At 41.8% G+C, this 27371-nt stretch overlaps 1 protein-coding gene across 2 annotated transcripts in view; it reads left to right on the top strand.

Moving 5' to 3' along the window:
- kirrel1b (kirre like nephrin family adhesion molecule 1b) overlaps positions 1–27371 on the top strand; it is a 188201-nt gene that overhangs the window by 112543 nt on the left and 48287 nt on the right. For both annotated transcript variants that reach the window (XM_061979020.1, XM_061979019.1), the window contains exons 3-4: positions 14849–14998; positions 17876–18033. In XM_061979020.1, the coding sequence (XP_061835004.1) occupies positions 14849–14998; positions 17876–18033 (308 nt within the window). The remainder of the gene's footprint in view (positions 1–14848; positions 14999–17875; positions 18034–27371) is intronic.

Genomic DNA, 27371 nt, shown 5'->3' with positions numbered 1-27371 from the left:
GTCCAACGTGTCAAAATTCCGCTCTTAGCGCCTTCAAAATAAGAGCTCAAGGCATATACTGTATAACAGCGCATAACAGGAACTTAACATCACAAAGAGGAAAGCCCATAAAAATAGGTTACAAAAGTTATTTAATAAGAAGCCAAAAAGTGCAAAAACAATAATGTTCGTGTTGGAGGAGTTGTATATTAGGTACACCTGCATTTTGCAGGTGTACTTAATGTTGTGGCCCTGCAGTCATTCACAACTCCTCCAACACGAACATTATTGTTTTTGCACTTTTTGGCTTCTTATGAAATAACTTTTTTAAATAGATTCAATCTTGCACGTGGAAAGTTTAAGTGTGGGCTTTAGTTGATATAACACTCCCGTCAGGGGTTGCCGTGCATTCTACGGCGGGGGTGCAGGAGGCGAGCCTCAGCCAGTGCGTCTTTTGCAGCCGTTTTATGATCGCTCAGCACAAGAAATACTTTACACACATACAGTTGTTGACAAAATACACTGTACATTATATACCTCAGCTAACTAAACTATGGAAATGTATAATATAGTTCATATAGCAATACGGTCTCACTGCACAGCAGACCAGCAGTTAGCCGAGTCTGTCCATGTTGAGGCACTGAGTGACGTGCCTCGACTGGCTGCTGTTCACCGCACCGTCTCTTTTCAGTATTTGAACGGCAAATGTGAAAATTCAGCGATTTTAAATAAAAATAATCTAAAACTGGTGAAGTTAAATGGAAAATAAATGTATAGTATAATCACTGGATACATTTAACAATTTAATATATATTTTTTTCTTTTTACATTTTTTTTCTTTCCATGATGGCAGGTGAGGCGGGGACTCACCTGCCTCTAGTGACTGCACGTCACTGTAACCTATATATATACCGTATTTTTCGGACTATAAGTCACAGTTTTTTTCATAGTTTGCCCGGGCTCCAGTGCGACTTATATATGTTTTTTTCCTTCTTTATTATGCATTTTTGGCAGGTGCGACTTATACTCCGGTGCGACTTATACTCCGAAAAATACGGTAATAATACAAAACGATACTAACAAATAAACTAACCCAAGGAAATGGAGTGTGTAAAACCCAAGAGAGTGTGTGTGTGTGAGGCTTTGTGTGTAGATATCTGAAGTGTGTTACCAAGTGTTGATGAGAAAGCAGACAAGTCCAAAGAGGGCAATGCAAAAGGGGTCCAAGATCCGCGAGGGGTCCGTGGGGCAGAGAGAGACGTCAGAGAGAGGCAGTCGAGATCCAGGACAACGGAAGGAAAAAACTGCGGGCACACGTGAGAAGACAGGGGATAAGTCAAGCCACGGAGAGGAAACAAAGAGAGCATAAACCTTATCGCTTACGGTTCACCATAGAGAAACTAAGTTCCCGCAAGGATCCCTGGTCCACTGGTCCTTTAAACAGCTCGCCCTCATCAATTCCAGGTGTGTAGATTGCCAATAGTCTGCAGGCTTGTAGCTGCGTGGGCGTGCTGCTCTCAGCCCGAGCAGGGGAGTGTCCGAGCGCGCTGTCAGCGGATCCTCCAAGTGCTCCCGCAGAGGAGGGACAAGCAGACTGCGCGTGCGCCGTAACACAATTCCATGCTCCCAACCTTCCTCTTCCAACATGACTGTGCACCAGTGCACAAAGCAAGGTCCATAAAGACATGGATGACAGAGTCTGGTGTGGATGAACTTGACTGGCCTGCACAGAGTCCTGACCTGAACCCGATAGAACAACTTTGGGATGAATTAGAACTGAGACTGAGAGTGGGTGACCTCACCAATGCGCTTTTGGAAGAATGGAAGAAATTCCGATAACCACACTCCGCAACCTCCAAGTCCGAGTCCATGGTTCTCGCCCGGAAAAGGGTGGAGTGCCATCTCTGCCCTGCCCCAAGTGGAGGAGTTCAAGTACCTTGGAGTCTTGTTCACGAGTGAGGGAAGAGTGGATCGTGAGATTGACAGGCGGATCGGTGCGGCGTCTTCAGTAATGCGGACGCTGTATCGATCCGTTGTGGTGAAGAAGGAGCTGAGCCGGAAGGCAAAGCTCTCAATTTACCGGTCGATCTACGTTCCCATCCTCACCTATGGTCACGAGCTTTGGGTTTTGACCGAAAGGACAAGATTACGGGTATAAGCGGCCGAAATGAGTTTCCTCCGCCGGGTGGCGGGGCTCTCCCTCAGAGATAGGGTGAGAAGCTCTGTCATCCGGGAGGAACTCAAACTAAAGCCGCTGCTCCTCCACATTGAGAGGACCCAGGTGAGGTGGTTCGGGCATCTAGTCAGGATGCCACCCAAACACCTCCCGGGCACGTCCGACCGGTAGGAGGCCACGGGGAAGACCCAGGACACGTTGGGAAGACTGTCTCCCGGTTGGCTTGGGAACGCCTCGGGATCCCCCGGGAGGAGCTGGACGAAGTGGCTTGGGAGAGGGAAGTCTGGGCTTCCCTGCTTAGGCTGCTGCCCCCGCGACCCGACCTCGGATAAGCGGAAGAAGATGGATGGATGGATGGATGGATGGATGGATGGATGGATGGACACTCCGCAACCTTGTGGACAGCCTTCCCAGAAAAGTTGAAGCTGTAATAGCTGCAAAAGGTGGACCGACATCATATTGAACCCTATGGGTTAGGAATGGGATGGCACTTCAAGTTCATATGTGAGTCAAGGCAGGTGGCCAAATACTTTTGGCAATATAGTGTATCTCGTGCTCAACATGTATTTTTTCAGGCCAATACAGAAAACGTTCTGCTACTCAAGGCTAATACCAATAACCTTATTTATATGTATTATTTTTTACATTTAGATTCAAGTGTAGTTGTTGCACCCCTTTTTTTGCCGCTGACTTTGAGGCATTTTCTTCTGCAGCAGGCATCTCCGTTGGCTTGCAAAATACCGTCGTAGCGAATCTAGCGTTTTAGCTGGCTGATGAGATTTGATGCGTTGAAGCTCAATGGTTTTTTTTCCCTCCTTGTGGAATGTTTGCAGAACATTTAATGTAAATTGCACGCAAACCTTTTTTCTCCGAAACAGTGACAACGCCATGTTTGTTTTTCAATGAAGTTTACCACCTCTTGAAAGGCTGGTGAAAAGTAGCGCAAAATTTGCTAACCTTAACTCACATACAACTTAACAAGTAATTTTCAATCAATAGATCAATCAACCAAAGTTTATTTAGATAGCCCTCAATCACAGGTGCTTTCGAAGAGCTGCACAAACCACACTGACATTATTCTTGATAATTTGAAAATCCAGTCCATTGGAGGAATTGTAGATACAGTATATGTGTATTCATATATACATATATACACACTATAAATATATATATATATATATATATATATATATATTAGAGATGTCTGATAATATCGGCCGATAAATGCGTTAAAATGCAATATCGGAAATTATCGGTATTGTTTTTTTTATTATCGGTATCGTTTTTTATTTCATTTTATTTTTTTTATTTTTTTTTTATTAAATCAACATAAAAAAACACAAGATACACTTACAATTAGTGCACCAACCCAAAATAACTTCCTCCCCCATTTATACTCATTCACACAAAAGGGTTGTTTCTTTCTGTTATTAATATTCTGGTTCCTACATTATATATCAATATATATCAATACAGTCTGCAAGGGATACAGTCCGTAAGCACACATGACTGTGCGTGCTGCTGGTCCACTAATAGTACTAACCTTTAACAGTTAATTTTACTCATTTTCATTAATTACTAGTTTCTATGTAACTGTTTTTATATTGTTTTACATTCTTTTTTATTCAAGAAAATGTTTTTAATTTATTTATCTTATTTTATTTTATAATTTTTTTTTAAAAGTACCTTATCTTCACCATACCTGGTTGTCCAAATTAGGCATAATAATGTGTTAATTCCACGACTGTATATATCGGTTGATATCGATATCGGTTGATATCGGTATCGGTAATTAAAGAGTTGGACAAAATCGGAATACCGGATATCGGCAAAAAGCCGTTATCGGACATCCCTAATATATATATATATATATATATATATATATATATATATATATCCCTAATATATATATATATATATAGCCCTCAATCACAGTATTAGTATATATATATATATATATATATATATATATAAATAGTCGAGGATTCTATGGTTTATCCGTTATACAGTGCTCAATACAGAGTAGAGCGGAATATATGTCCATTCATCCATCCATTTTCTACCGCTTGTCTTTTTTTTGGGGTGGCGGGGGGTGCTGGAGCCTTATATATATATATATATATATATATATATATATATATATATATATATATATATATATATAGTCGAGGATTCTATGGTTTATCCGTTATACAGTGCTCAATACAGACTAGAGCGGAATATATGTTAGGTCAGGAAAAAACACAGAGGCTATTTCATCCCTCCAAGCCTGTTTCGCAGGGAGAAAAAAAAAAATAAAGAAATATATATATATATACATATATATACATATATATATGTATATATATATATATATATATATGGTGGCGGGCGGTGCTGGAGCCTTCTATATATATATATATATGTATATATATATATATATGTATATATATATATATATATATATATATATATATATATATATATATATATATATCCATCCAGTAGATACACATCGAATATTACTGCAGTAGTACTGCACCGGGCCACCAGGTCAAATATACTTTTTTCTCTAGTGACTCTGCTCAGAAAGTCTCGATTTTGGTCATAGTTGCCTTTGCTTTTTCATCTTGTGTACCAGGTGACCAGTTTAAATTGGTATTGCTGCCACCTACAGCACTGGAGTAGACTTACGACTGCTGAATTTTATTAGCTGATTAAATTTCATCCATCTTCCGCATACTTGTCTATTATCTGCTACGCTTATCACACCAGCCTAATCTACGGCTGTCCGGCTTTATTGTTGTGCCTTGGCGGAGGTCGGCGCTCTACTGAGTGCTGTTCAGTTTTTACGACTGCAGCTTCTTGCCCGGCGATTAACGTTGGCATGATACTTGAAGAATGAATGTGATCTCTCAGGCTTTTATTGTCGGAGGCTCGCTGCAAGAATCTCAATAAAAAGTTATTAAATGTCAAGTGCTTGGACTTAATGGCGGCATTATAATCACTTTAGCGTCTCCTGCGGACAAAATGTGTCATGTTTATTAATTCTGCGTGATGGAATCGGCCTTGGAGCGTTTGTGGGAGCTTAGCCCTTTACGGCTGGGAGGAAAAAGGATATTTGGCTGTTCAAAAGAGGAGTCTGCACGCATCACTAGCAGGCGGTAAAAGCAAGAATAATAAAATATGATTCAAATGAATGAGAGTTCAATACATTAAAAGTACAATTTAAAGGCCTACTGAAATGCGATTTTCTCATTTAAACGGGGATAGCAGGTCCATTCTATGTGTCATACTTGATCATTTCGCGATATTGACATATTTTTGCTGAAAGGATTTAATAGAGAACATCGACGATAAAGTTCGCAACTTTTGGTCGCTGATAAAAAAGCCTTGCCTGTACCGGAAGTAGCAGACGAGTAGCGTGACGTCACAGGTTGTGGAGCTCCTCACATCTGCACATTGTTTACAATCATGGCCACCAGCAGCGAGAGAGATTCGGACCGAGAAAGCGACGATTTCCCCATTAATTTGAGCGAGGATGAAAGATTTGTGGATGAGGAAAGTGAGAGTGAAGGACTAGAGGGCAGTGGGAGCGATTCAGATAGGGAAGATGCTGTGAGAGGCGGGTGGGACCTGATATTCAGCTGGGAATGACTAAAACAGTAAATAAACACAAGACATATATATACTCTATTAGCCACAACACAACCAGGCTTATATTTAATATGCCACAAATTAATCCCGCATAACAAACACCTCCCCCCTCCCGTCCATATAACCCGCCAATACAACTCAAACACCTGCACAACACACTCAATCCCACAGCCCAAAGTACCGTTCACCTCCCCAAAGTTCATACAGCACATATATTTCCCCAAAGTCCCCAAAGTTACGTACGTGACATGCACATAGTGGCACGCACGTACGGGCAAGCGATCAAATGTTTGGAAGCCACAGCTGCATGCGTACTCACGGTACCGTGTCTACGTATCCAACTCAAAGTCCTCCTGGTAAGAGTCTCTGTTGTCCCAGTTCTCCACAGGCCAATAAAAAAGCTTGACTGTCATCTTTCGGGAATGTAAACAGTGAAACACCGGCTGTGTTATCCGGCACACCAGTCAAGGGGTGCATTCTACGGCGGGGGTGCGTTATCCGGCACAACACCTGCCGCAATACACCGCTTCCCACCTACAGCTTTCTTCTTTGCTGTCTCCATTGTTCATTGAACAAATTGCAAAAGATTCACCAACACAGATGTCCAGAATACTGTGGAATTTTGCGATGAAAACAGACAACTTAATAGCTGGCCACCATGCTGTCCCAAAATGTCCTCTACAATCCGTGACATCACGCGCAGACGTCATCATACCGAGACGTTTTCAGCAGGATATTTCGCTCGAAATTTAAAATTGCACTTTAGTAAGCTAACCCGGCCGTATTGGCATGTGTTGCAATGTTAAGATTTCATCATTGATATATAAACTATCAGACTGCGTGGTCGGTAGTAGTGGGTTTCAGTAGGCCTTTAATCATTATCATATGTGCAAAATATCTAGCATAGCATGCATTTAGTAGGAATTAAAACAAATGTGTATAATAATACTAATGATACTATCAAGTAATATTAATCAATCAATCAATCAATCAATGTTTACTTATATAGCCCTAAATCACGAGTGTCTCAAAGGGCTGCACAAGCCACAACGACATCCTCGGCTCAGATCCCACATCAGGGCAAGAAAAAACTCAACCCAATGGGATGACAATGAGAAACCTTGGAGGGGACCGCAGATGTGGGGACCCCCCCCCCCCATCCACCCACCCATCCCAGGGCGACCGGTGCAATGGACATCGTGTAGATCTAGCATAATATTGTGAGAGACCAGTCCGTAGTGGATCTAACATAATAGTGTGAGAGTCCAGTCCATAGTGGATCTAACGTAATAGTGTGAAAGTCCAGTCCATAGTGGATCTAACATAGTAGTGTGAGAGTCCAGTCCATAGTGGATCTAACGTAGTAGTGTGAGAGTTCAGTCCATAGTGGATCTAACATAATAGTGTGAGAGTCCAGTCCATAGTGGATCTAACATAATAGTGTGAGAGTCCAGTCCATAGTGGATCTAACATAATAGTGTGAGAGTCCAGTCCATAGTGGATCTAACATAATAGTGTGAGAGTCCAGTCCATAGTGGATCTAACGTAATAGTGTGAGAGTCCAGTCCATAGTGGATCTAACATAATAGTGTGAGAGTCCAGTCCATAGTGGATCTAACATAATAGTGTGAGAGTCCAGTCCATAGTGGATCTAACGTAATAGTGTGAGAGTCCAGTCCATAGTGGATCTAACATAATAGTGTGAGAGTCCAGTCCATAGTGGATCTAACATAATAGTGTGAGAGTCCAGTCCATAGTGGGGCGAGCAGGAGATAATTTTGAGTGGAGACATCTGTGAGGAGACGTGGGCAGATCAGAACAGAAACGGCAGATGAACTGGTCTAAAAGGGGGGTCTATTTAAAGGCTAGAGTATACAAATGAGTTTTAAGATGGGACTTAAATGCTTCTACTGAGGTAGCATCTCTAACTGTTACCGGGAGGGCATTCCATAGTACCAGAGCCCGGATAGAAAACGCTCTATAGCCCGCATACTTTTTTGGGGCTCTGGGAATCACTAATAAGCCGGAGTTCTTTGAACGCAGATTTCTTGCCAATAATAACATGCTGCTTATAGCTATAATAGCATAACACAAAAAAATACACAATTTTACGAAGGAAATACATAAAACAACATTTTATCTAAGCTATATATATATATATATATATATATATATATATATATATATATATATCCCCGCTGCCTTGTGGGTTAGTCGGGGAGCACACCCTGAGAGAAAAGCAAGTGCTGGTAGGCGCACCATAGGCGGTCTTCTGACAGACCGGAGCTCCGGCAGCCTCCTGCAGCTGTGAGGAGGTGCCGGTCGTCCTGGGTTTCCCTTGCCACCGGATACAGCTCCCCACAGCGAAGAAGTGATGTTGGAGTCTGCACGTCTCCCTCGTCGAAAAAGACCTCAACGGCGGAGTGGGCGGATGATGGTTGCATAGAAGCTCCACAACGGTCACAAAGGCGGAAGAAGGCTGCAGCAAAGATGGGCCCCCAATTGTCTTGGTCTCCATGCCATTGGACCCTGGCCTTCTCTTTGCCAAGGACAGTGTGGTGGCTGTCTGTGCACCAGTCTCCCCACTTTAAAAGATTTCACGCTCAGGCGTTCTCCTGAAGGCAATCCCACCAACAGGAGGACAATCATACTCGTTTCGAGTGATCGCCGACGATATACATACCGTATTTTTCGGACTATAAGTTGCAGTTTTTTCATAGTTTGGCCGGGCTCCAGTGCGACTTATATATGTTTATTTCCTTCTTTATTATGCATTTTCGGCAGGTGCGACTTATACTCCGGTGCGACTTATACTCCGAAAAATGCGGTGTGTATATATATATATATATATATATATATATATTTTTTTTTTTCATGTTTGTGTGTACTCTCTACACCCCTTTATTAGGTACAGCTGTAGAATCTAAATAAAGTTTGTTTAAGTCTAAAAGAGCTGTGAGTGAGTTGGTGCCCATGGATAATACGCAGCATGCTTTGTGCAATTTCAGCTCTAAATATACATATAAAGCATATATAAATACGTACTGTACATTTACACACTCACGCACGCACGCACACACACCCACGCGTCATGACATTCAGACAAGAGCTAATCTGACATGTGATGTGAATTCTGTGTTCATCTCAATTTGATTCACAGGTTCAGTAAAGGTCATCGCGCCTCTCTCTCTTACAGACACACACACACACACACACACACACACACACACACACACACACACACACACACACACACACACACACACACACCTCCATGTTTCCAAATGCAGCCTCCATCATCACTGGCTTTATGTGTCTGCCTCAGCCTCCTCCTCCTCTCCCTCTTTTTCACCGTCTTTTACGGTAACACCGTCTTTGTCCTTGCAGTCGTTTCTCTGCCAGCGATGAGCGCTTCTGCTTTGGATCAACACGTCGTCCTCTTTTTTTTCCCGCCCTTTACGCCATCCATCTTTCCATTTTTCATCTTTAAATACAGCGGGCTGTCTGTCCTCATGTCTGGCCATGACGAAGTGTCACCCATCTTCATCTTTTCTTCAAAAGGAATGTACAGCGGTACCTTTATTATGGTATACTGTACATATATTGTACCTTTTTGTATGATCTTTCCCATGGTTTCTGTACACAGTATAATTGCAGCATTTACGATAATTGCTGCAATGTGATGTTATCGTTCGTTTAAATATCGTATCATGTGATAGCAGTGGTGGCCTAACATAACCAGAAATCATGATCATAATTAAAGATACAATTATTTTTTTATTTACTTTCCCTAAATATCTAAAAGTATTCATATTTTCTTCATGTCATATTATGCTCCTTCCAGTGCTTTTGTTGTTAGGTTATAGTTTGTATCCAATCAGAATTCAGCTATTTTATGTTGCCATGCTGTACCAAATCTGCCCGTGGCCTTCAGAATCAACAATTCGGGCGTCCGTGCACTGTAAGCGAACGGGCACATACAGTTGATAGATAATTGGGATATCCAATCAGATCACGAGTTGTTGTCAGTAAGGCCTTCGAGATCCGTGTTTTTCAACCACTGTACCGCGGCACACTAGTCTGCCGTGAGATACAGTCTGGTGTGCCGTGGGAAATGATCTAATTTCACCTTTTTGGTTAAAAATTATTTTTGGCAAACCCGTAATTATAATCTACAAATAATGTGCCGTTGTTGAGTGTCTGTGCTGTCTGGAGATCGGCAGACTTACCACGTTATACTCTTCCATATCAGTAGGTGGCAGCAGGTAGCTAATTGCTTTGTAGATGTCGGAAACAGCGGTAGGCAGTGTGAAGGTAAAAAGGTGTCTAATGCTTAAACCAAAAATAAACAAAAGGCGAGTGCCGCTAAGAAAAGGCATTGAAGCGTAGGGAAGGCTATGCAGAACGAAACTAAAACTCAACTGGCTACAAAGTAAACAAAAACAGAATGCTGGACGACAGCAAAGACTTACTGTGGCGCAAAGACGGCATCCACAAAGTACATCCGAACATGACATGACAATCAACAATGTCCCCACAAAGAAGGATAAAAACAACTGAAATATTCTTGATTGCTAAAATAAAGCAGTTGTGGGGAATAGCGGTCAAGGAAGACATGAAACTGCTACAGGAAAATACCAACTAAAGAGGAAAAGCCACCAAAATAGGAGCGCAAGACAAGAACTAAAACAATACACACAGGAAAACAGCAAAACACTCAAAATAAGTCAGGGGGTGATGTGACAGGTGGTGACAGTACACCTACTTTGAGACAAGAGCTATAGTGATGCATGCTTGGTTATGGTTTAAAGTCATATCCAACAATTGTGACGACTTTTAATAGTCAATATCGGCTGCTGAGTTACATTTTTTAATGATTTCTACTGATTTCTAATGATTTCCGCATTTTTTCAATGAAAAAAATGTGCCTTGGCTCAAAAAAGGTTGAAAAACACTGTACTAGATGGCCTCACGTTGAACGTGACATTGACTCGTTCTGTGATTGGATACTCATCGGGACCGTTAGCGGATGAATTTGAGAACACAAACAGTTGAGAGACAGTTGTGATAACCAATCAGATCACAAGTTGTTGACAGTAACCTATCCAAGTAGCCTGATTTTAACAAGACTGTGATTGGATACTCACTTGTCATTCCAAAGTGAGTATCCATTCACAAGTTGCAATTTAGCAGGAAGCGGGAAGTGTTGGGCCGTAGCCAGAAAAGGAGAACAAAACGTTGATTAGGTGGCAGATATATATTTGCAAGGCCATTTTCAAGAAGGATATTTAAAGAGAAACTACATCTTGTGAGACCATGTCGGCCAACCCCAGAAGCTAGCTCAGCTGTTCTGGCGATGAAATGGGGAAATGCTCGCCATTTCCACTCGAATCAACCGACGACGAGCGGTACCACTGGCTTGTATACGGCGTCAAATAGGTGCTACAAATTGTGAGTTCAAATATTTTATTTTTTCACTTTTAATATGTTTTTTGTAGAGATGTCCGATAATGGCTTTTTTGCCGATATTCCGATATTGTCCAACTCTTAATTACCGATTCCGATATGAACCGATACCGATACATACAGTCGTGGAATTAACACATTATTGTGCCTAGTTTTGTTGTGATGCCCCGCTGGATGCATTAAACAATGTAACAAGGTTTTCCAAAATAAATCAACTCAAGTTATGGAAAAAAAAATGCCAACATGGCACTGCCGTATTTATTATTGAAGTCACAAAGTGCATTATTTTTTTAACATGCCTCAAAACAATGGAAGCTTGGAATTTGGGACGTGCTCTCCCTGAGAGAGCATGAGGAGGTTGAGGTGGGCCGGGTTGGGGGGGTGGCGGGGTAGCGGGGGGTGTATATTGTAGCGTCCCGGAAGAGTTAGTGCTGCAAGGGGTTTTCTGGGTATTTGTTCTGTTGTGTTTATGTTGTGTTACGGTGCGGGTGTTCTCCCGAAATGTGTTTGTCATTCTTGTTTGGTGTGGGTTCACAGTGTTTGTAACAGTGTTAAAGTTGTTTATGCGACCACCCTCAGTGTGACCTGTATGGCTTTTGACCAAGTATGCCTTGCATTCACTTGTGTGTGTGAAAAGCCGTAGATATTATGTGATTGGGCCGGCACGCAAAGGCAGTGCCTTTAAGGTTTATTGGAACTCTGTACTTCTCCCTACGTCCGTGTACCACTCCGTACAGCGGCGTTTTAAAAAGTCATAAATTTTACTTTTTGAAACCGATACCGATAATTTCCGATGTCACATTTTAGAGCATTTATCGACCGTTAATATCTGCAGTCCGATATCATCTGACATATCTAGTTTTTTGCAATTTAAATTTTGACAGTAGTGAATTATTATATTTTTATTTTTTATATAGCGCTTTTCTCTAGTGACTCAAAGCGCTTTACATAGTGAAACCCAGTATCTAAGTTACATTTAAACCAGTGTGGGTGGCACTGGGAGCAGGTGGGTAAAGTGTCTTGCCCATGGACACAACGGCAGTGACTAGGATGACGGAAGCGGGGATCGAACCTGTAACCCTCAAGTTGCTGGCACGGCCGCTCTACCAACCGAGCTATACCGCCCCAGTACCACATGAGATGTGTTTTAATTGCTGTTGCTTTTTAATAGATTTTTAAATGAGCCAAAAAATAACCCGTTTTGAACACTGTTGATGTGTTTCAATGGACAGTAGGGCGTAAATGTGTTCCTGTATAGTATTTACCCAGCTATGGTCATGTGGTAACATAAAGGATGGTATTTTGAGAGGTAATCATTGAAGTCGGACATCACTGAAGGCCTAGGTGGGAAACGCACGGCCCGCCACTGTGTGTTAGTACACATCACTATGTAAATCCCGTAGTCTCACCTAATATTACAGCCTATACTGTCTCCAGGTTAGCGCCATCATGTGTCAGAATAGGGAATACAATTACGTACACTTAAAGTTAAGTTTCAAGTTTATTCACAATACCATATTACGATTACAACAGTAGTGAATATCCATTTAAGGATGGTGGTAAGAGAAAGGATCCCCCAGATAAGCTAGAAGAAGCTTTTAGCAGGGGATCCAGAGGTCAGTATATGCATGGAATGGTGAAACATGGTGGCAAGTGCAAAAACGCGATATGATAAACACAAAATAGGAGCACAAAAGCCAGCATACACATACATACATACATTCATTCAACCACGCACAACCCAACAGTAGTCTACCCCACAGGAGGCATTAGAGATAGGTGGTTAATAGGTAAGATTTCAGTTTCTTTTTGAAGTTGGAGAATGAATACAGCATCCCAAGGCTCTCATCAAGCCGGTTCCAGATCTATGGTCCCCTGCATACAACACTTCGAGCAGTACAAGCCAGTAGACAATGTTTACCTGATATCAGGTCAAAGTTACGAGTGTTGTGGGCATACTGGGGACGATAGATAGGAACCAAGCTACAGAGCCTGAGATTCAGCCTGCGGATGACTTGATAGGTTAGACCAGTGTTTTTCAACCTTTTTTGAGCCAAGGCACATTTTTTGCGTTAAAAAAAACCAGGAGGCACACCACCAGCAGAAATCATTAAAAAACGACACTCAGTTGATAGTAAAAAGTCGTTCTCGCAATTGTTGGATATGACTTTAAACCATAACCAAGCATGCATCACTATAGCTCTTGTCTCAAAGTAGGTGTACTGTCACGAGCTGTCACATCACGCTGTGACTTATTTTGAGTTTTTTGCTGTTTTCCTGTGTTTAGTGTTTTAGTTCTTATCTTGCGCTCCTACTTTGGTTGCTTTTTCTCTTTTTTTTTTTATTTTCCTGTACCAGTTTCATGTCTTCCTTTGAGCGATATTTCCCGCATCTACTTTGTTTTAGCAATCAAGAATATTTCAGTTGTTTTTATCCTTCTTTGTGAGGACATTGTTGATTGTCATGTCATGTTCGGATGTACATTGTGAACGCCGTCTTTGCTCCACAGTAAGTCTTTGCTGTCGTCCAGCGTTCTGTTTTTGTTTACTTTGTAGCCAGTTCAGTTTTAGTTTCGTTCTGCATAGCCTTCCCTAAGCCTCAATGCCTTTTCTTAGGGGCACTCACCTTTTGTTTATTTTTGGTTTAAGCATTAGACACCTTTTTACCTTCACACTGCCTACCGCTGTTTCCGACATCTACAAAGCAATTAGCTACCTGCTGCCACCTACTGATATGGAAGAGTATTACACGGTTACTCTGCCGAGCTCTAGACAGCACCGACACTCAACAACAACACATCATTTGCAGACTATAATTACTGGTTTGCAAGAAATATTTTTAACCCAAATAGGTGAAATTGGATAATTTCCCACGGCACACCAGACTGTATCTCACAGCACAGTGGTGGAAAAACACTGGGTTAGACAAGCATTGTGATAAATATTGAACTCTGTCAGTCTTAAGAGATGATAATTATGGAATAGATGTCGAGTTATGTGCACGTTAGTGTGTTTGTTAACGAAACAACATTCCTCTCCTGTTCTCCACCTGCGGGCACCATTTTGTTGTTCATTCGCCCGTCACCTCTCTGGTTGCTATGCCATGAGGCGCCGGAGTGGATGATGTAATCTCCACTAATACTTTTGTCCGACTACACCCCTGCGCCCCCCCTCCGCTCCCCATTCCCACCACCTCCTTGTCCTTGCTGCTGCAACCACCTGCCTGCCTTTGCCTGAATCCATGATGTCATGCATGCTAAGATGGACCCGTGAGTGCCCCCTATTGAGACGTAACACATAATTACGTCTTTGTCTCTCGTAAGCAGGAGTACCCGGTTGGGCTTTTTTTAATCTAACATCATAGAATTATTTTTATTATCAATGTTGACGACTCATCCAGTGTGTAAAAATAGACGATAGGCTTTTGTGTGTAGGTGTGATGACTCATACTTGTAACACTTTCAGGTATGCTTTATCAATGGTGTCATTTCGTTGAACTCAACTCTCCCCAAAGAAGCAACTCCAAGCACATTCATCATATAGTGTGGTGAAACGTTTCCTTGTGTCTCCCACCCTCACTTACCTCCTGCAGCTTGGCCCAGGTATCGGGTGCTACGGGCTTTGGACACGGGCCAGTTCAACCTGGAGATCTCCCATGCCGAGCTGTCGGATGATTCCCTGTACGAGTGTCAGGCCACTGAGGCCGCTCTGCGCTCCAGAAGGGCCAAACTCAATGTTCTCAGTAAGTGGATCACAACCAGTTTTGTTTTATGCTCCAAATACATCAACATTCCGCGTTTTTGAAGGTTTGGACGAACTAACTTGTGGATGAAATAGCTGACCTAACAATTCACTTATAGAACAGAGAACTAAAAATAGGCAAGAACGGGGTTGGTTGTCACACTCATTATTTCATCAAATGATTCCCGAGCGCGGCGCATGCTGCTGCTCACTGCTCCCTTCACCTCCCATGGGGTGACCATGGGGATAGGTCAAATGCAGAGGACAAATTTCACCACATCCAGTGTGCTTGTGACGATCGTTGACTTTAACTTTAACTTTAACTTTATTTCTGTCTCTCAAATTGTGGTATGGGAAATTGTGGAATTCGGATGAAAGCTCACCGACATATTCTTCTCTAAAGTAAAGATGGCTGTGGTTTCAAAATGACAACACCAACACGACTTCTCATAGACAGGTGCTTTACTTTGGCTTTTCAAACACCGTGGAAACAACAGGCCACGACAGATTCATAAACGTATTCCATTGAATTCAATTAAATGACAGGTTATATGATTTTCTAAATTCAGAATTTGGCCACTTTATATTACTTTTTTTTCTTCTTTTTTTTTTCTTAACAAAACCAAATTATTTAGGGGATTTATATAGACATGCTAAACCATGGGTGTCAAACTCTGGCCCGCAGTGTAATTTCACTTGGCCCTTGAGGCGATATCAAATTAACACTAGAGCTGGCCCTCCGATTATATACAGCGGCGGTGCCATGGTAACACCGCATTCACCGCTAAATCTCATACTTGCCAACCCTCCCGGGAGACTCCCAAATTTCAGTGTCCCTCCCGAAAATCGTCACGTCCGCTTTTCATCCAGTTCAACGGGTGCTGGCCCAGTCTCATAATATGTGCAGCTTCTGCATGCACACACAAGTGAATGCAACGCATACTTGATCAACAGCCATACAGGTTACACTGAGGGTGGCCGTATAAATAACTTTAACACTGTTAGAAATACACGCCACACTGTGAACCCACACCAAACAAGAATGACAAACACATCCGAACCGTAACACAACATAAACACAACAGAACAAATACCCAGAACCCTTTGCAGCACTGACTCTTCCAGGACGCTACAAGGTGTGTGTGTGTGTGTGTGGGGGCGGGTGTTTGGTGGTAGCGGGGGGGTGTATTTTGTAGCGTCCCGGAAGAGTTAGTTGACTGGGCCGGCACGTTGTTTGAATGGATGAAAAGCGGACGTGACGACAGCTCGTAGAGGACGTTAAAGGCAGTGCCTTTAAGGCACGCCCCCAAGACTGTTGTCCGGGTGGACTACGAGATATAATGACTGATGAACACCTTCGTTCGATAATGAAGGTTGCCTCAGCTCAAAGCCTGAGCCCCGACATTAATGAACTAGCATCCAAGAAAAGATGGCAGGTATCTGGCTTGGGCACATCAGATTAGATCAGTGTGTTGCAAACTGAGCAGTTTAAAGTCCTGAATGGTTGGTTTATTCATTGTTATTTTATGTTCAAATTTATTAGCCTGTGGAAAAAGTTAATGTTGATATTTACCTCAGAAGGCTGCAAATAGAAAAGAGGCATTCCATTGTTATTTAAATTGTTTTTGATATGCCATTGATTTTTTTTTATTATTATTATTATTATTTGAAACTTGATTTTGCATGTCACTATAAAGTTATCTAAGCCTTGCTTGTTCAATATTCAATGCAAAACTTGTTTGGGTCCCTATTAAAAGGTTAATTTGTTCAACCTTGGCCCGCGGCTTTGTTCAGTTTTAAATTTTGGCCCACTCTGTATTTGAGTTTGACACCCCTGTGCTAAACCCTCGTCAGGGAAACCTGCGAAACAGGCTTGTAGGGATGATTTAGCCTCTGTGTTTTTTCCTGACCTAACGTATATATGTATATATTATATAATTTTTTATATTTATATACTGTACATATATCAAACATTTTTTTCCTTTAATAAACAGTCAATGTAGTGGAAAAGTGTATTACAATTGAGTACTGCTGTGGCCCATACAAACCACAGCTAAGACAAATATATTTTTGGAGGCCTTTATAGGTCCCCTATGGTCCAAGCTAGACCACAAGAAAGTGTTTTAAATGTAGATTAAGTAAGATTAAGCATGATATTATACCCTCTAACGGCTTTTAGGTACCTTAAGTCAGTGGTCCTGAACCACCGGTCCGGGGACCGGTATCGGTCCGGGGACCGGTATCGGTCCGTGACGCATTTGCTACACATTAAATAATTTAGAAACGACTGCATTTTCTTCGACTTAACTTTCGCTTGTCAAACTAGACACACCAATAAGCTTGTTTATAGATGTAAAATAAAACTCCTCATAGGACGTTGCCATTTGTTATATTTGTGACATGATACGATGCACATTAGTGAAAATATAAAATATAAATGTGACGGATTGTAGCAAAAGGCTGATTTCCATCTGCAGTCCCCAGCAGGTTGATGGTAACCTGCTGGGGATCTCATCCCAAATAAACAAGCCCAGGGCTCCCATTAATTCAGCGTTATAGTGAGTTGTATTTTTCATGCACTTATTTTTGCTGTATTTATCTGGCACAAGTGGAAAGCCGGTGCCTGAAAATAATGCCTGCATTAAACCGGTCCGTGATGCAAAAAAGGTTGGAGACCCCTGCCTTAAGTGACAGTCTTAGGAATATTTGTTATCAGCATTGTGTCATTTTATGACCTTGCTGTGTAAAGTACTGATAAACAACAACAACATGTTGTTTATTTAAGTGAATCCAAAGGCTTTTTCGGGCCTGATGTGTTTGTGCACACATGCATACAAGTGTGCCTGTGTTGAGTAACGCTCTCGTGGCTGTCCTCCAGTCCCCCCTGAAGACCCGGTGGTGGAGGGAACCCCGGAGCTTCTGCTCATGGCTGGAACGCCACACAACCTGACCTGCGTCACCCGCGGCGCCAAGCCTGCCGCGCACATCCAGTGGACCAAGAATGGATTGCCTGTGGAGGGAGCCCAACAGTCCACGGTGAGTCAGCCAACACTCTAAGCTGGCCAGGAAACGTCACAAGTGGTCTATAAAGAAAATCTAAGTTTCTTTCTGGTTTCAAGGGGAACACAATAACATATTGTTAAGAAATATTCAATCTTTGACCTGAGATGCTCCCTTTTGAATGAAAAACATTTATTTATTTATTTGAACATGTATGCCTATTAAATGAATATGAAATGTAGTTGTTTTTTTTAGGTATGTGCAAAATTTACTGACCTTTTCTCACACTTTGAAAAGGCTTTCTTAAAAAATAATCAACTTTTAACCATCACAGCCTTTGTACAGGAATCATGCGCACAAACAGATGAACAAATAAACCCATCCATCCATCCATTTTCTCGCGGGTCGCGGGGGGCACTGGGGCCTATCTCAGCTACAATCGGGCGGAAGGCGGGGTACACCCTGGACAAGTCGCCACCTCATCGCAGGGCCAACACAGATAGACAGACAACATTCACACTCACATTCACACACTAGGGACCATTTAGTGTTGCCAATCAACCTATCCCCAGGTGCATGTCTTTGGAGGTGGGAGGAAGCCGGAGTACCAGGAGGGAACCCACGCAGTCACGGGGAGAACATGCAAACTCCACACAGAAAGATCCCGAGGCCGGGATTGAACTGACTACTCAGGACCTTCGTATTACCCAAAGTCGATAAAAACTTCCTGGTAGAGGTAGTAGCAAGCAGAATAGATTCTCTGAGAGATCCTCTTAATCTCACATGCCTTGTGTTGGATTAAAGAGGGTTAGAGCACAAATTTCAGTACAAAAGAAGAACAATCTTTAGCTCTCGGGTAAGCTATAAACCATTTTGTTTGCCAGCTCATTCTCATGCTCTTTGCTTTTGGCGTGAAAGGAGGAGTTTGAGTATCTACCAGACCAGATCAGACCAGTCCAGTAGCAGGAGCTTTTACATTACATAGGACAAGTAAAATAACACCTTGGAAGACGGGACGCTGCAACAGGAACAGAAAGGCTCTTAGTTCTCCAGTGTTGTGATTCAAAATTGCCTCATGTGGTTTTCAAATACAGAAAAGGTGCTTTGTTAACAACCGTCCTGCAGTAATTAAAGCTCAACGACTCATGACCACAAAGGCGCTGCAAACCAAACCCTATGACTAAGCAGGCTAGCGATCCCGACCAACATCACAAGACAATCCTTTGACATCACTTTCTAGTTTGCAAACATGCACATATTTTTTCCTAGCTTTGGGTTTGTCACATTTGGAAAACATTTTGACCAGCCATTGATTATCTATGCATCGTTTTCCCATCTCGCTTATCCTGAGAGACTGAATTGATAACTTGTCAGTCAAAGGACTGACACAGACACAAGTAGATTAGTGACAGACCAGACCTTCAGCAAGCTTACAGATGTCCTGTAACACAGCCCAAAGAATAAGAAGCCAGAATAAGAGACTAAATCTAAATTCTAAGACACAAAATAGAGCAGTAGTCAAAGCATGAAGATCAGAGAAGACTGGGAATAAGCGACAGCAAAGACTGACAGCAAGAACAACAACAAGGCAAAGAGAAGGGAAGACAAGGTGTTATAATTTCACAAGGGAAGAAAGAAGACACATTGATATAAACTGGGAGACAGGAAGTGAAGACCCGTCACCAAAATGCACTGATGAGACACAAAACTGAGCCTTAACACAATTCATCCTTACAAGTAAATCTATCCGAGAGTCTTCAATAAACTGTCTAAGGATGTCGTGTAGAAGATTAAAGGGGAACATTATCACCTATGTAAGCGTCAATATATACCTTGATGTTGTAGAAAAAAGACCATATATTTTTTTAACCGATTTCCGAACTCTAAATGGGTGAATTTTGGCGAATTAAACGCCTTTCTATTGTTCGTTCTCGGAGCGACATCGGGAAGCAATCCGCCATTTTCTCACTTTCGTCGGTGTGTTGTCGGAGGGTGTAACAACACGAACAGGGACAGATTCAAGTTGCACCAGTGACCCAAAGATGCGAAAGTGGCAAGAAATTGGACGAAATTCGTTCAAAATACGAGGGTGTGGGGAAAGCCGACGAAATGGTCAGTCGTTTGTTCCGCACACTTTACCGACGAAAGCTATGCTACGACAGAGATGGCAAGAATGTGTGGATATCCTGCGACACTCAAAGCAGATGCATTTCCAACGATAAAGTCAAAGAAATCTGCCGCCAGACCCCCATTGAATCTGCCGGAGTGTGTGAGCTATTCAGGGACAACTGGACAGATCAGCTTTCAGGAAAAGAGAGCGGATGAGTGTATGTCTACGGAATATATCAATTGATGAAAACTTTATTCATTACTCGCGGTTTTACGTAAAGTATTATACATAAACTGTGTTTACCAATAATTTAGCTTAAAAACATTAATTTTTTTCAATCATTCGAGTACATTCGGGTAGTCTTGTGTAATGCAGTATTTTGTGTCTATTTAGGTATGGTTAACCTGAGTGCTGAAATCGTGGAAAAATATATGTTCTTAGCGCGCCTGAAATGGGCTGTCTGCACTCTCAGAGTGCATGTTGTTGCCAAATGTATTTCATATGCTGTAAACCTAGTTCATAGTTGTTAGTTTCCTTTAATGCCAAACAAACACATACCAATCGTTGGTTAGAAGGCGATCGCCGAATTTGTCCTTGCTTTCTCCCGTGTCGCTGGCTGTCGTGTCGTTTTCGTCGGTTTCGCTTGCATACGGTTCAAACCGATATGGCTCAATAGCTTCAGTTTCTTCTTCAATTTCGTTTTCGCTACCTGCCTCCACACTACAACCATCCGTTTCAATACATGCGTAATCTGTTGAATCGCTTAAGCCGCTGAAATCCGAGTCTGAATCCGAGCTAATGTCGCTATACCTTGCTGTTCTATCCGCCATGTTTGTTTGTATTGGCATCACTGTGTGACGTCACAGGAAAATGGACGGGTGTATATAACGATGGTTAAAATCAGGCACTTTGAAGTTTTTTTAGGGATATTGCATGATGGGTACAATTTTGAAAAAAACTTCGAAAAATAAAATAAGCCACTGGGATTTGATTTTTAATGGTTTTAACCCTTCTGAAATTGTGATAATGTTCCCCTTTAAGATTCATAGGAAAACCCACAATTTTAACCCAGAAGTGTTGCACTTCACGGCAGCTGTGCTAACCACTCAACCACTGTCAGTATTAACCGCAGGACTACAATATATTTGTGTTTTTAATTTCAATGAGCAAAGCTGTTTTGCAATACAAGCTGCGTCAAAGAAAATTCATTAAATTATTACCCCGAGGTACCTCCGGACTTGCTAAATATAGCAACAACGTCACTAAGTTGGAAACACTGATCCCCTTTACAACATCTTATTATTTTCTAGAAGGCCAGGTGCTTATAAGATGTGTTAAGATGCAGAGTTATGGAGACACCTTCTGTACAGAGTTGTATTGACAAGCCATATTCACAGACAGTGCCATTACAATGTATGAGCGAGGGGAAATAGGTAGCGCCAAATCTATTTGGGAGAATCTAAATTTGTTTGTGCCATGCCGACCAATTAGAATATTGGAAACACTGGTTTGTTTTAAGAGTTTTACAACAACTTTTCAGGATCCACCCAGGCGTCTAAGGATTGGAATTGATAACATTTATCCACTTCTCATTCTGCTTAACGATTCGGTTATTTATCGGTTCTCTTTGCGATTTTTTATTTGGAAAAAAAAGATAACAAAAGGTGGATTAGCGTCAATTTTTATTTTATTTTTTTTATTTTTTTTTGGTTTAGAGCAGTGGTTCTTAACCTGGGTTCGATGGAACCCTAGGGGTTCGGTGAGTCGGCCTCAGGGGTTCGGCGGAGGTCAAAACACACCCGACTCATCGTGTAAATACAAACTTCTCCCTATCGGCGTATTACGGATACGGCAACAGTTGACTGATTTGCAGGTGTGTAATTTGTTGTGAGTTTATGCACTGTGTTGGTTTTGTTGTTTGAACAAGGTGATGTTCATGCACGGTTCATTTTATGCACCAGTAAAAAAAACATGGTAACACTTTAGTATGGGGAACATATTCACCATTAATTAGTTGCTTATTAACATGCAAATTAGTAACATATTGGCTCTTAACTAGTCATTATTAAGTACTTATTAATGCCTTATTCGACATGGCCTTATTATAACCCTGACCCTAACCCTAACCATATAACTCTAAATTAAGTCTTTATTACTTAGAATATGTTCCCCTAATGTCCAAATAACTCTAAATTAAATCTTTGTTACTTAAAATATGTTCCCCATACTAAAGTGTTACCAAAAACATATAACTTTGTATTGAATTTGAAAAAAAAAAAAATTTTATTTTTCACTTAAAGGGGAACATTATCACAATTTCAGAATTGTTAAAACCATTAAAAATCAGTTCCCAGTGGCTTATTATATTTTTCGAAGTTTTTTTCAAAATTTTACCCATCACGCAATATCCCTAAAAAAAGCTTCAAAGTGCCTGATTTTAACCACCCGTCCATTTTCCTGTGACGTCACATAGTGAAGCCAACACAAACAAACATGGCGGAAAGAACAGCAAGCTATAGCAACATTAGCTCGGATTCAGACTCGGATTTCAGCGGCTTAAGCGATTCAACAGATTACGAATGTATTGGAACGGATGGTTGTAGTGTGGAGGCAGGTAGCGAAAACGAAATTGAAGAAGAAACTGAAGCTATTGAGCCATATCGGTTTGAACCGTATGCAAGCGAAACCGACGAAAACGACACGACAGCCAGCGACACGGGAGAAAGCGAGGACGAATTCGGCGATCGCCTTCTAACCAACGATTGGTATGTGTTTGTTTGGCATTAAAGGAAACTAACAACTATGAACTAGGTTTACAGCATATGAAATACATTTGGCAACAACATGCACTTTGAGAGTGCAGACAGCCCAATTTTCATCAATTAATATATTCTGGAGACATACCCTCATCCGCGCTCTTTTCCTGAAAGCTGATCTGTCCAGTTTTGGAGTTGATGTCAGCAGGCCAGGGAAGCTAGGGTCGATAGGGGGTTTAGCTCGCTCGTCTGCAGGAACAAACTGCCACCATTGCTTGCCGTGCTACCGAGGTCCTTTGTCCCTGAATTGCTCACACACTCCGGCAGATTCAATGGGGGTCTGGCGGCAGATTTCTTTCACTTTATCGTTTGAAATGCATCTGCTTTGAGTGTCGCAGGATATCCACACATTCTTGCCATCTCTGTCGTAGCATAGCTTTCGTCGGTAAAGTGTGCGGAACAAACGTCCGATTTCTTGCCACTTTCGCATCTTTGGGCCACTGGTGCAACTTGAATCCGTCCCTGTTCGTGTTGTTACACCCTCCGACAACACACCGACGAGGCATGATGTCTCCAAGGTACGGAAAACAGTCGAAAAAAACGGAAAATAACAGAGCTGATTTGACTCGGTGTTTGAGAAAATGGCGGATTGCTTCCCGATGTGACGCCACGTTGTGACGTCATCGCTCCGAGAGCGAATATTAGAAAGGCGTTTAATTTGCCAAAATTCACCCATTTAGAGTTCGGAAATCGGTTCAAAAAATATATGGTCTTTTTTCTGCAACATCAAGGTATACATTGACGCTTCCATAGGTCTGGTGATAATGTTCCCCTTTAAGAAGGGTTCGGTGAATGCGCATATGAAACTGCTGGGGTTCGGTACCTCCAACAAGGTTAAGAACCACTGGTTTAGAGCTACCATGACTTTACAAAGCCAACAGTGAGGTCTTAGGAGGCACATGGGATAGAAAAGCTCTTTTGAAATACATAAATAAAACAATTCTGTAGAATTGAACAAAATGTGGAAATTACACAAGGATGTAACATTTTGTGACATTTTTAAAACTTTTAAGAATCTTTGTCATCTGTCTAAAAAAAATACACCCTGCAATATGCCATGCAAAGGTTTCTTTCGATTTACAAGGTGAAACAAAGACATAGGTTTATAACAGGCAACACAAGATAGTTCAAGCCTTCTTTTGATTTCATGTTGATGATTATGTCTTGCAGCTTATTAGACTTAGACTTCCTTTTATTGTCATTCAAATTTGAACTTTACAGTACAGATAAGAACACAATTTTGTTTCATGAGCTCGTTGTAGTGCAGGATAAAAGAGCAATAAGGTGCAGATATAAATAAATAGATTACTGTACAGATAAATATCTTGCACTTTTGCATATGCATCCACGTTTATGGATGTATGTTATATTGTCTTTATATTCCAGCGAGTTAATCCATTTTTGGGGGGAATTGAGGGGATTATTTTTGATGCGTTCAAGAGTCTTACGGCCTGAGAGAAGAAACTGTTACAGAACCTGGAGGCTCTGCTACGGAGGCTTGAATTGAAAATCTCAGAAAATGTGGGGTTTTAAAAAATTCTGATCATCAACATGTTAAATAACGGCTTGATATATCTCACTTTGCATGTAATTACTTTATATCACATATGTTAAAGGGATGGATGGATGGTTTTACATTTGAAGTTGAATCGCTGACATGAATGGACTTTTACACGGTATTCTAATTTTCCCACACCTATAATATAATGACTGAGTGAAAATGTTGGAGGAAAACATGCAACTTTTCTCTGACTACGATTGAACATTCATCTACTGTAGGAAGTTGTTGCAAGCTTTTGACCACAAACTTAGTCACTGCTCAGTGATATTCGTGGTTGCTGTCCGAGTGGTACTCTTCCCTGCCGTGGTGAAAGCTAGCGGCAGACGTGAACCGGAGATAATAGTGCCCGCCTCCAAACCAGTCAGATATGGTCTCCTAATGCTCATCTAGAAGAGAAGGCATTCATTTCAATTTAACATGTAACAGCACTAACATTAAAGACGGTATTAGCACTAGTTGTATCTACACCTGGGATTAAATCAACGCTGTTCAGAAACGTTCATTCATAGTTATTGCATGCTGTATGTTCAAAGGTCTCAGCATATTGCTCGTATGTCCTCCTCTTGATGAAATAGCAACCTTGAAATTAGGGATGTCCGATAATATCGGACTGCCGATATTATCGGCCGATAAATGCTTTAAAATGTAATATCGGAAATTATCGGTATCAGTTTCATAAAGTAAAATATATGACTTTTTAAAACGCCGCTGTATGTAGTGGTACACAGGGAGAAGTACAGAGCGCCAATAAACCTTAAAGGCACTGCCTTTGCGTGCCGGCCCAATCACATAATATCTACGGCTTTTCACACACACAAGTGAATGCAATCCATACTTGGACAACAGCCATACAGGTCACACTGAGGGTGGCCGTATAAACAACTTTAACACTGTTACAAATATGCGCCACACTGTGAACCCACACCAAACAAGAATGAAAACACATTTCGGGAGAACATCCGCACCATAACACAACATGAACACAACAGAACAAATACCCAGAACCCCTTGCATCACTAACTCTTCCGGGACGCTACTATATACACCCCCCCACTACCCTCTACCCCCCCACCTCAACCCCACCCCGGCCACCTCTCGGGGAGAGCATGTCCCAAATTCCAAGCTGCTGTTTTGAGGCTTGTTAAAAAAAATAATGCACTTTGTGACTTCAATAATAAATATGGCAGTGCCATGTTGGCATTTTTTTCCATAACTTGAGTTGATTTATTTTGGAAAACCTTGTTACATTGTTTAATGCAGTGTTTTTCAACCTTTTTTGAGCCAAGGCACATTTTTGTCATTGAAAAAATGTGGAGGCACACCACCAGCAGAAAACATAAAAACATTAAACTCAGCAGCTGATATTGACAATAAAAAGTTGTTTTCGCAAGTGTTGGATACGAATTCAAACCATAACCAACCATGCATGACTATAGCTCTTGTCTCAAAGTACTGTCACATCACGCCGTGACTTATTTGGGGGTTTTTGGTGTCTTCCTGTGTGTAGTGTTTTAGTGATTGTCTTGCGCTCCTATTTTGGTGGCTTGTCCTGTTTTGTTGGTATTTTGCTGTAGAAGTTTCATGTCTTCTGTACATTGTTGATTGTCATGTCATGTTCGGATGTAATTTGTGGACGCCGTCTCCTCCACACGCCGTAAGTCTTTGCTGTCGTCCAGCATTCTGTTTTCGTTTACTTTGCAACCAGTTCAGTTTTTGTTTCGTTTTGCATAGCCTTCCCTAAGCTTCAATGCCTTTTCTTAGCGGCACTCGCCTTTTGTTTATTTTTGGGTTAAGCATTAGACACCTTTTTACCTGCACGCTGTCGTCTGCATATTGTTATCACAACAAACCATGTTTCCGACATCTACAAAGCAATTAGCTACCGGCTGCCACCTACTGATATGGAAGAGTACAACATGGTTACTCTGCCGCGTTCTGGACAGCACCGACACTCAACAACGGCACATTTGCAGATTATTATTACTGGTTTGCAAAAAGTATTTTTAACCCAAATAGACATATTCTCCCACGGCACGCCAGTCTGTATCTCACGGCACACTAGTGTGCCGCGGCACAGTGGTTGAAAAACACTGGTTTAATGCATCCAGCGGGGCATCACAACAAAATTAGGCATGATAATGTGTTAATTCCACGACTGTACGTCGGAATATTGGCAAAAAAGCCATTATCGGACATCTCTACTTGAAATCATTACAAGTAGCAACCTTGAAATCATTACAAGTTGCAAAATGTCGCCAAACTGCAGAGCGCTTCTTCTTCCTGGGCAACGCCATGTTGCTGTCTGACGTCATTACGCACGTTGCGTGATGACAGCATCCTCACCCGGAAGAACCTTTAAGGGAATCGTTTTTAAAAAATGGCAAGCGATTCCAAGGAATTGATACATTGGGAACCAGACCTGAACAAGAACCGTTCTTTCATTCCCATCGCTATAGGCGAGAATTTAAAATATTACGGGGCACGGTGGACCAGGGGTTAGTGCGTCTGCCTCACAATACGAAGGTCCTGGGTTCGATCCTGCGCTCTGTATCTTTCTGTGTGGAGTTTGCATGTTCTCCCTGTGACTGTGTGGGTTCTCTCCGGGTACTCCGGCTTCCTCCCACTTCCAAAGACATGCACCTGGGGATAGGTTGATTGGCAACACTAAATGGTTCCTAGTGTGTGAATGTGAGTGTGAATGTTGTCGGTCTATCTGTGTTGGCCCTGCGATGAGGTGGCGACTTGTCCAGGGTGTTCCCCGCCTTCCGCCTGATTGTAGCTGAGATAGGCTCCAGCACCCCCCACGACCTCGAAAGGGATAAGCGGTAGAAAGTGGATGCATGGACGGGAGAGCGCATACTTGCCAACCTTGAGACCTCCAATTTCG

Source organism: Nerophis lumbriciformis, linkage group LG19 (assembly GCF_033978685.3).
Source record: "Nerophis lumbriciformis linkage group LG19, RoL_Nlum_v2.1, whole genome shotgun sequence".
NCBI lineage: Eukaryota > Metazoa > Chordata > Actinopteri > Syngnathiformes > Syngnathidae > Nerophis > Nerophis lumbriciformis.
The sequence above is the reverse complement of the archived record's forward strand: the minus strand, read 5'-3'. Positions and strand labels throughout refer to the sequence as shown.